General features: G+C 47.5%; 1 protein-coding gene across 1 annotated transcript; it reads left to right on the top strand.

Annotated features, from left to right (window-relative positions):
• Positions 1-425: 425 nt before the first annotated feature.
• LOC128768508 (uncharacterized) lies at positions 426-10,565 on the top strand. Its single transcript, XM_053881441.1, has 10 exons — positions 426-577; positions 1,741-1,886; positions 2,738-2,819; positions 2,895-3,030; positions 3,205-3,407; positions 3,598-3,734; positions 3,795-3,936; positions 4,920-5,201; positions 5,311-9,715; positions 9,776-10,565. The coding sequence occupies exons 1-10, from the start codon at positions 452-454 to the stop codon at positions 9,784-9,786; spliced, it is 5,670 nt and encodes a 1,889-aa protein (XP_053737416.1). The 5' UTR covers positions 426-451; the 3' UTR covers positions 9,787-10,565.
• Positions 10,566-10,783: the final 218 nt, after the last annotated feature.

Here is a 10,783-nt window from a genome sequence, read left to right as displayed (position 1 = left end):
AAGTTCTTGCACTTTTTAATATTATTTCTTTTTAATGTATTGTGATATGTTGAGTACAGAGCATGTTACGAACGGATTTCCCTTGGGATTAATAAAGTTTTTCTGATTCTGATTATGGTCCAGGTACTAAACGAGTAAGTAGAATGCAAGAGAAACCTCAACGTTTCAATGACCACCAAACATACAGTATGTCCCGAAGTGAATGGGAGTCATGAATGGCGTGTTTGTGTCGGCCATGTGGTCAGTGGCGCGCGTTCAGCTCCACCATTAATCCCAGTGACGAGGCTTTCATGCAGCGGAGTGGGTCCGCCCCCCCGGCCGCGCACGTCAGGACCGTAAACAAGCGCCTCTCGGTACGTCCCCGGCGTCCAATGGGCTCGCGTAGAGTCAGTGAGTGTGTGCGCGCGCGCGTGCGAGCGGCCGCTGATACGAGCGAGCCCTGGCAGCCAGTATGGCGGAAGATGAATGTTTGTACGACTTGGATATGCTCGAGTTACAGCTACAGTGCTTGTTGACTCGCTATCCGAGCGACGAGTTGCAGAAGGACAGCAAGCGCTTTTGCTCCGACTACTTTGAGGTAAGCAGCCCGTTGTCGAAGGCTCCCCTCCCCCAGATTAGCATTAGCCGCCAGTCTTATTAGCATCCGTGCGTCAGAACAAAAACGGCCGTTTTACAAGCAACTCCACATTCACACATCGTCATCTAACGCGTGAATTGATACGCAATAATGAAACCAAGTGTGCACCAACTCGTTTCTTAGTCGGCCTTGCTCTTGCACGTTGAATGCCCATTGCTAAACGTAGCATTCGGCTAGCTGAACATTTGGCTAAAATTGTTTGAGTTTGAACCCCGGCAGCCGGAGACTGTGACTTAAGTGTTTAAAGTCCGAACTCCTCCCTCCGGTTACAAAGCCGGAGGAGTTCGGAAGATTACCGAGGAGTCGCAAACATTAATATTCACTCAAGTTCATGAGATTTGTTGCTGCACATCATCTGTGCAAATCAGTAGGCAGTTCCACTGAAACATGCTCCGTGCACTTGCTTCCTGTCCCGTTCCCAGTTGATGTAGCCATGTTATCAATGTGTCGTCACGTTCGTGAGCTGTAACGGCACCTACGCTTAATAACATCACGATCAGTGCCGACGACAGACGGTTTGACCCCTTTTTTGGTCACCAACTGGGGACCCCCAGGCAAGGTACCTGGGCCAGCGTTGTTAGCTAACTGTGCTACCAAAGGTGTCGACTAATATGGACGTCATCGTCAAGCAATGACAAAGGGAGCATCATACCTATGTAACATGTTTTAGTATTTACTAATCAAATCTCGTTGTACACTGTACAAGGACAGTAAAGGCTATTCTATTCTAATAGTGAACCTATGTGTCAAATAATGCCTACTACACTATACCGGGAGCACATTATTATTATTATTATTATTATTATTATTATTATTATTATTATTATTATTTATTTTTTAAGTCCCAACAGGCTGACACCGATTTCCTGCTCACTGCTTTTCTCTACTAAATCACACATAAGTATTTAAAAAAAATAATTACACAAATTGGTTTTGTAATTAAGTGGACAACACTGTATAGAAAACAATGCATCTCCACGTTGGCATCCAATGGCACCACTTATAAGTACAGTTCTGATGTAAAAATGTGGTTGAAGCCTCAAATATAACGCTGGTAGTCGCACTTAAAAACATTGTTAAACTGTGATGTTAATTTTTTTCAGTTGGTGAAGGAATACACCACTCGTTGGAGTGTACCCCTCCCTCAACTCAGGATCATTGAAAAGGCTCTACTCTACTTTACCCAAGCCACTTCCTCACTGACAACCAGCTGCGATCATCTCCTCAACACACTCAGTAGTCTGGCTCTGTAAGTATACAGTGACGTTCTCAGTGTTGCTACCGACTTGAAACCCTTCAGAAAAATGTTTGGTAAAGTCAGTCATCTTATTTGTTTATTATGACTTCACCAGACGGCGGCCATAGTGAATTTCATAACTCTCACAATTGCTTATCTGTATCCACTACTGATACTCTAACTCATTGTAGTTTATGGCAGGAATGTGAACGCCACGTCTATTTGCATTGTTTTCTCTCCTGTCACCTCTTACCCCACCTGCCGCTACAGCTGTAGCACTGTAGCCACCACCACCAAGCAAAGCAATGGCTCCAATATGAGCTGCTTGTGGTGCTGTTGCAGTGAGTGGACCAGCTGTCACTATGCTCAGGAACAGTGTCACTTTTCTGTTTTACTGGATTGCTATCAGTCCAGAATCCCGGTCATTCAGATTCACTCTGTTGCTCTGTTATGCTTCTACTACAACCCTCATCTCCTCAGCCAGGTGGTCGTTTTCCATCTTTTGTTTACTCCAAAACTTACTCCAAAACTTTAAGTCCTGTTACCGCCTCTTGGGTAAAGTAGTAACTATGTTTTTTACATTTTATTTTGCAGCATGACTTGTTTGGAAGCAGCAATATTACCTGTCACAATTTTCTGACTATTGCACTTAGAGGGTTAAGATACTCAATATCTTGGTCCGATTGAATGACTCCCCATTTTATTTTTTTCTACTTTAATCAGTGATGTGAGACAAGATTATTGACTTGGAATTTTCTTTTTATGAATACCACTTTTAAAGAAGTCAGATTAAGAAAGTTAAAGTTTGTGACAAACACAAAGTCAAAATGAAAAAACAAAAACAATTCCTCTTCTTTTTGCAGGAGTATTTATGAGTTGCTACTTTTCTTTGATGCCAACTCTTTTGACCAAGAGCCGCTGAAACATTTTACTAGTACATTCCAGGTGAGTGGGCAGCCCCTTTAGAATGGCAATCGCTAACTTCACTGTGTGTGACTCCTGCTGTCTGTCGTCTTTAAGGAATGCTATGCTGCCCTTGCCAGGCATCAGAATGTTCACTTACAGCAGGTGGCATACCTGATCCAAAATGGTGGGCCTTGGGCAAGCAAGTCCATGCAGGCGATCCTCAGTGACTCCTGTTTGTTGCAGAATGAAGGTGAGTTTTGTGCTGTTTTGTGTGGCCAATGTCATTGAGTGGCTCAAGTCCCTTTCCATCACAATTACACGGACAACTGAAGCAATTAAATTGTGCCACTGTTGAGATTTTTTAAATTCAATTTTGATTTTTCAGCTCTCCAACTGAGTTTTGTGTGTGTATTTCTTACCACAGTGGACCAATATCTCAGCTCTGAGCTGCCTGTGTTTTTTGAACTTCGGGTGCGCTACCTTCTGTCCTGTGGGCGGGTCACTGAAGCTTTGGCCCTGGCTAAACGTTGTGCTCAGCACCGTGCCACTGGGAAACACTTGTTCTTCCTGCAAACCTACCTCACATGGCTGCTGAAGACTTCCCAACAGGATCGTCTACAGAAAGAGGTACAGATGATTGTTGGGGCATGTCTCCAGTGGCAATATTTAGGTTTTTTGGTGGTATTGAACTGTTGAGCTGAAGAACCAACCGGAAAACATGCGGTGCGCCACTGAGCTGGCAAAGGCACCTTAAATGAAGAATCGACAAAGCTGCTTTTCACTGTATGGTTTGAACACATTGTTTGTGATCTTTGAGGTGGCTGACTTTACTGGCAAGGATGCGGTTCACATCATCTGCAGTTTGGAGTTTGAGGAAACGGATGAGACACTTCTTGCCCTGAGCCGCGTCTTTCTGGCCCACCAGCTTAAGACGAGGGACATGCAGTGTTTGTGGTAAGTTAATGGTGGATGAAGCTGTGTCCTCTGTCACTGACGGATTGACTCTTTCTTCAGTGATTTGGTTTTCATCTGGAGCAAACTTCACAATCGGCTGGACACACCGAAGGAAGCGTTCATTGAGGAGAGTCTTCAGCTGATGTCCTCATCCACTGATGTCCACTCGATATTCCCCTTCATCAGGGCACTAACTCAAGAGGTGAGAGGCACTTCAACTTGGAGTTGACCGTCGACCTTCGACTTATCTGTCTGTGAGCAAGATCCCACTGTCAGCAATGATGGTTATGATGCCATTTTTTAGAAATGCTTTCTTGATTTGAGGCAAAACAGACAACAAACAGTTGCAATACAGCAGTTGAACATGTGGTCTGAATTTTTATCTATTGTTCAGTTGAGTAGGGCTTGAAAGGTTCCCCAGAGGAAGACCCACCTGCAACATAGCTGAAAATCCAACTGAAACGAACGTTTTTTTGCAAATGTAATCATTCCTTTGGAAGTCTTCTGTGTTTTCGTTTTTAAGGTTCTACAATGTACTAGTTAAATTGTGAATGGAAATCTCCCTGGTGTCGTGCTGCATCATCATTGCAATCAAGCTTTTATTATTTAGAGAAACCAGCTAGTTGTTGACCTCTTTACGATGATCTTCCTCAATTGTACACTCTATAGTTGTTGTTAGTTTCCTTTGCACCGCACAGTTGAGCCATCTGCGGCGGCAAACCACAACAAGCATGTCAGCTGTTGCACTTTCTATGCTGCATGTGCATTCTACAACACATATGAAGTAGTAGCTACAGCATCTGTGATATTTTCTGCCTGCCTGAGAGCTGATGGCTCAGTGGCTCGCAATGAAGAACCTCAGCGGAGAAACCTAAATGAAGCGAGTTGGAAGTTGAAAAGTGTGAAAAAAAAGCAGGAAGATGTTGCACTGTCCTGCGATGTCACTGTCACGCGGCCCAATGACGATGTTTTCAGTGAGTATCATGCAGCCCTGTCATGTACCCAGAAAGTCACACCATGACTGCATTTCAATTACAAATTGATTGCCAGTCCATGAGATTGATATCAGTGATCTGCTGAAATCTGTTTAACAGTGGGGATTTGGAATTGCCTCCATATTTCCATCATGGAATCAATGTCAACTTTGGCTGTTTTAATGAAGTCTCTTTGGTTGTGTCTTATCAGCTGGGCGAAGAGGCAATGCAGTTTTGTGTGGAGATTTGCGCCAAAGCCCTGCAGTCGTGCCTTCCTTGTGACGTCTTCACCAAGTCCCTGCTTTACAAAACCATCGCCGGTCTCCTGCAGAACGACCTGGAGGTGTGCAGAGCATGTGCCCTCCTCGTCTTCTTCCTGGAGCGATCCGTGGAGGCCTACAAGCTGGTGTACGTGCTTTACATGCACCCAGACCAAGAGTACCATGTGGATCATAATCCAATCCAAAACCACATACGCTTTGAAACCCTACAGGTAAACCGCTTATTAACACTCACTTTCTAATGGAAAGATGATTTGTATAATAACCTTCTACTCTGCTCTGATCTCCTTGTGATTCATGTTTGGCTTTTCTCATCCTCAGGTGTTAAAAAAGGACTTGTATTTTGACCCAGAGTTTTGGAACCTTTTTGCTCTACAGACCAACTGCTTAGAGCTGATGAGTGAGAAGGTGGTTGGGGATGCCCTCAAGGAAGTCATGGAGGAAAAATGGATCATTAGCTACTGCCACAAACTGTTTCCTTTTGGATCAAGACTCCTCAGTAGGCTAAATGATTGCAATGATGCAGCAGTGAAAAAACATCCACAAAAGGAGGCAGATGAAAACACAGCTAGAAGAATAAAGGCAGACCAAAGCCAGTCCAGCCAGAATCTGGACCACACTGTGAGGAGGAAAAGAAAGAGGAGGAGCAAAAAAATTGTGGATGAAACTCCAACTGAACATTTGAGGCGTTCATTTTGGCAGCTGGACAGAAGACACAGCATTGGACCGCGGCGAACAACAAGATTTTCAGATAAAATCTCAACGAAGCGAAGGATTAGGCAACCAAAGTGGCTGTTGGAAGACTCTGGCTCTCTGGAAGAAAATGTTGTCCCGTCTAAGTTTAGAAGGATGAGGCAGCAAGGCATGGGCTGGAAAAAGGCTGATTCTGGACAAATTAAGAACAATTCAAAACGTAAACTCAAGGCAGACGAAGACTTAAAAGCAGCACAACCTGAGGAGGAGAAACTGAAAGAATTGCCTTTGGATTGTGTTGAGCCACAAATCATTCTGGAGATGTCCCTGCCTGACAACGAGCTCCCTGGAACATTTTCTGAAGAAGTGCTCCTCGATCCCAGACGATTCGCTCCAAATGTCCTTTTCAAACAGACTTTGAATGTTCAGGTGGAGGCTCCGGCTGCAAAGGCAGCCCACAGAAAAGAAGTCATCCTCCGAGCCAGGGATTTAACCATGCTAGTTCAACTGCTTCATTGTTATGGACCCAGGAGAAAAGGAAGCAGCAGTGGCACCAATGTTCCTGGATCAGTGTCAACAATCACACGCTCATCGGTTCAAGCAAGTCCCACAAAGACTCCTCCCCGAGAAAATAGGAGTGCAGTCGCTAAATCCAAATCCCATAATGGGCTTGATACAGAACTTGGTTCACAAACGAGAGCCTCCTTGCCGAACAGAGTCTACAGTGTACGAAGAAAAAAATGCGATCCTGGGGAGGAGCCTGCTGTGGAGATTAATGTCAGCATTGCATCACCAGCCGGTGCCATGGATAAGTTGCCACAGCGTACAGCTGACAACGAAACCAGTCTGTCACCAAATCTAAACGTCTCCCAAACTGAAGTTCAAGATCACAAGCCGCCTCTGTCACCATGCAAAGAGGCTCCTCCAAATGCAGTTGCGCTCCAGCGTTGTACTTCGAATCTTAAGGCGGGTGTGAAAGAGCCTGTAGAACATCTGTCTGAGAGGTCAGAGGTCACACATCCACCTGCACAACCCTCTGGACCGTCCCGAGAGCAGAATGATCCCAAAGTTCAGCCCAGCCATCAGCCAACAGGCAGCGTGGAGTCCATGTCCAGCAAGTCGGATGCTCAAAACAACTTTGAAGCTACTACTGCTTTATCTGCCTCTGGAAACCCTGAGCGTCTTCTATTGAATGAGGAGGATGCGTCCGACAACGACATGGAGCCTAGTGAGTCCACCATTCTCTCAGAAGAATCAAGGTTGGTGTTCTCTTGTACTTCCTGCCAAAAGGTCTTCAAGGGTAGCCGGGTAGTGGAGCATGCAATGTTCCATTTCCGCAAGGACGAGTGCATGTTTTGTTGGACCACTTTTAAAGATGACCTCTTGGCTATGATGCACATGTCGGACCATATTGAGAAGCTTAAGAAGGTCGCAAACAAAACCCCAGACGGCTGCGTGGCTGCGGCCAAGAGTAGTGCTAAACCCAAGACACTTCCAAAACCTAAAAGTCCGTCCAGTGCTGCGACAGGCAGTCGCGCTGGAATGCTCAGAAGCTCAGCAGGCCATCACAAATCCTCAAGAGTTGCTGGTGAAGTGAAGTCTGAGGAACCTTTGAGAAAACAGAGTTTTCACAAGCTGAATGGTCATGTGAGCAACAAGAATTCACTTGGCCGAAGAACATGCACGATGTCCAAGTCCAAAATCAAGTGGTTGCTCCGGCAGAGAGAAAGAACTCCAGCCAGCGTGGAAAATCAAGCCGATAATCAGTCAGCAGAGACATGTAAACGTGGCAAGATTCTGTCGGCTTCAGGTCAACAAAACAAAAATCAGTCTTGGCTTCAGCAAAATGAAAATGTGCCTGTGAGGATGTTGAGGATCCATGAATTCAGAAAAGACACCAAACACAAGGTGAAGGAGGAGAGCCTGAGGTCTCTGGAGAAGGTCCACTGTCCAGCAGAGGGCTGCACCTGGAACACTGACCTTACAAAGAATCGGGTGGCGCTCTTGTACCACGCTTTGGAGAACCATCGCGGGGACAAAAGACCTTTAGAATTGTCATTTGAAATTGCTAATAGTAAGTGTAGTATTTGCATGAGAGTTCTGTGGAGCTTTGAACACTTTCAGCACCACGTCGAGAGACACAGACTCACTCCTCGACATCCTTGTTTGCATCAAGGGTGCACTGCTCGATTTAAAACTGGGATGGAGATGAGACGGCACGCGAGAATGCATAATCCCCTGCAGGCAAGATGCTGTCGACCTGGCTGCTCTAAACTCTTCATTTGTCTCTGGGCGCTTAACCTGCACGAGAAGGATCACTATGCTGTTAAATCCAGCAAAGAGTCGAGGTGCAACAACACTCAGATCCATGATGCTACTCAGGTGTGCGCAAAAAAGAATAGAAAATGTGAGCCAGACGCTTCGGTTGGCGGGTCCAGCGCTGCTCCTGACTCGGCTCCATCAGGAGTACTGAAAACGGAAAGTGATTCGGAGCATGCTGCCGAACAGCAGAATCTCTCTCTGTCGCCCAAGGACACTTCCCCAGCTCAAGAAAAACATCTTGATGCTTCCAAAACTCTGAAAGCACTGTCGTCCTTTCTGTTGAAACACAGGTGTAAAATGGAGCCTCATTCAACGCAGAGCTCACTTCAGGTCAGTCGGCGTAAACAAGGGCGTCCGTGCAAGCGGAAGGAAGAGGAGTCTTTGTCTACGGACTCTGAGACTGTAGAAGTCAGGTCTGGTCACACCAAGTCGGAGGACGAAATGACTCGCGTGGACTCTGGAGTTCGTCGGAGAAGGGGCCGTCCTTCTAAAGTGAAGGAAAGCAGTAGCGGTGATGGGTCGACAGTCGGTGGCGTCAAGGAAGAAGCTGCTGAGATCTCGGTCACGGGGGCCAGGTTGGAAGACTCTCTCCCAGGTGGCACTGATGTTCAGAGGAGGGGGAGGGGTCGCCCTCCTAAACTGAGACCAGGAACAAACTGTGTCAAAGATGAAACTGCTCACACGCCTGTGATAACCGACACGCTCGACAGCAAAGAAGAAGAACCGCTCCAGTCTCAGAGACGGGGGCGCCCCCTGAAGCTGAGGAGAGGAATGCCCAACAATAAGTGGAAAGCAAGCTCAAAGACGGGGTCTGCGCGTGATGCTAGTCTCCAGAACACAAGCGCGACTACCAGGATTAAAAACAAGTGGCAGCGAGTTCGGCTGAACGCGAAGGTCCGCAGAAAAGGACGGATAGGTTTCAACGTAAAAAAGGCAGGGCCTGATGGCTTCACCAGTCAGAAGAAAAGAGCCGTCAAACTAGGCCACAGGGCCACGGACCAAGCTACGGAAGATGTCACCGGAAAGGCCGTGAACCAGCAAGTCCAAGAGGTGATGAGGCAGAGCGCTGACTCCAGTGACACCAGCTGCAGCCCAGATGCTGGCAGTGAGAAGTCAGGGCTGACGAAGAAGCGCTCCATTGAAGTGGTTGGGGGTGTGGCTTCCTGCCCCAGTCAACCCAAGAAGCCTGACATGGAAGACGAGGCAACTGGAAGCATGAAACGGCAAACCAGAGCGCTGCCTGATGAAGGTCCGCCAGGGGAAGCTCTGCCAGAGGAAGGACAGGGAGCCGGCGGTGATGCGCCACAGATTGCGTTGGGCTCTTTAAAAGAGGCGGAGCTACAGATGCCTGTCAGGAAGAAGCCTTGTCTGAAAACCCGGTCCAAACACAGCAACCCGTCAGTTAAGGAGGAGGGGGGCAGGATATGCGTGGACACACTGATGGAGTACGGCAAGAAGCCGTACCTGCGGCTGCCGCCCACGGCCTACCTGGACGAGAAGTACACCACCATGCCACGGCGGAAGAAGGAGATGCTAGACCAACATATGTCTCAAGCAAGTAGCCTCCAGGAGCCTGCCAGCGCCGTGGCCGGCCAGCAGAGGCACCGCTGCACCGACTGCTTCGCCGTCTTCAGCAGCGCGCTGCAGCTGCAGGAGCACCGGCAGCGCCGAAGCTGCTCCAATCTCTTTGGGTTTGACTCCGACGAGGAGGGTGAGTCTCAACCGTCCCCGAGTCTCCAGAGTGTGGAAGCTTGACGGGTGTGTCTTGCAGGAAACGGTTGAGCTTCTGTGGACGACAGGAGCGGAGCGTGGAGAGGCGTCCTTCAGTGGTGGACCTGAGAAGCAGCCATTGACCAATGACTACTGAACGCGGAGCCCGCGGGACTTTCTGCACATGTCCTTGAACTCAAGTGCCTGCTTTGGAGCCACTGTATGGTTTCCCGCCACTCGCCCAACATAGACGGTCAAGAGAGGACTTTCTGAAGCTGTGAATAAGGTCCTGCACTCGTCAGCATCCGTTTCCCTCACCAAGCCATACCTTTTGCTTTTTGCACTCCAAAGGAAGCGAGCGGTCTCTGCTTCCCTTTGCTAATGACTTTCTCACCATAGCATCCACAATAGCTGCACCCAAACATGTTTGACACCAGGATGAGTGACTTGTAGAGGCCAGTGTTTCTCTGCAGTGTGTGTGTGTGTGGTCACTTTGTTTTTGCCATCAATTTTACAGTCGCTTTTTAGAACCCGTTTTCTCCTCCTTTTTAATCACCGCTTCATGAGTAACACGCTACTTAATTTAATGCAAGCCTTTCGCACTCATTAACGTCCGAGGAGCTGCAGACACTCTGGGCGTTGAGGGCCAACTCTGCTGCCAGGACGTGCCGAGGAAGCCCACCAGGATGTGACAAGAGAGACATTAAACCAGAGCTGCAGGTTGTATTTATTGGTTTTATTTTCTATATTTTGTACATAAATGAAGAGTTTCAACTGCTTGTTATATAAGGGATTATTGGAAATGGCTTTCTATTTTGTTCTTGAGGAAAGAATAAAAGTAATTTCAAATTTGTGTGGTGCTGTTTCGGCGGCAGGCTCATTCGCAGCAAAGCCTGGAGGGTGGTCTGTCAACACCGCTCGGCTGCTCTGCTCACCTTGAACCGTGAGTGCTGTCGCCGTGGCTCGGGAGAGGACCGCGGCTTTGAAGGGGTTCACAACATCCTGCTGTGGACGTTTTGTCTACACGTTTATTTGAAACTAGCCGTTCTTTAAATGGAGAGGTTGAACT

The sequence above is a fragment of the Synchiropus splendidus genome, chromosome 1, assembly GCF_027744825.2.
Source record: "Synchiropus splendidus isolate RoL2022-P1 chromosome 1, RoL_Sspl_1.0, whole genome shotgun sequence".
Lineage (NCBI taxonomy): Eukaryota > Metazoa > Chordata > Actinopteri > Syngnathiformes > Callionymidae > Synchiropus > Synchiropus splendidus.
Note: the sequence above shows the minus strand (reverse complement) of the source record. Positions and strands in the feature narration are given on the sequence as shown.

Bases quoted from the DNA above. Each gene is read 5' to 3' on its own strand.
- LOC128768508 (XM_053881441.1), top strand. From the start codon at position 452: ATGGCGGAAGATGAATGTTTGTACGACTTGGATATGCTCGAGTTACAG. The intron at 2,820-2,894 runs GTGAGTGGGCAG...GTCGTCTTTAAG, and splicing joins ATTTTACTAGTACATTCCAG to GAATGCTATGCTGCCCTTGC. The intron at 5,202-5,310 runs GTAAACCGCTTA...TCTCATCCTCAG, and splicing joins TACGCTTTGAAACCCTACAG to GTGTTAAAAAAGGACTTGTA.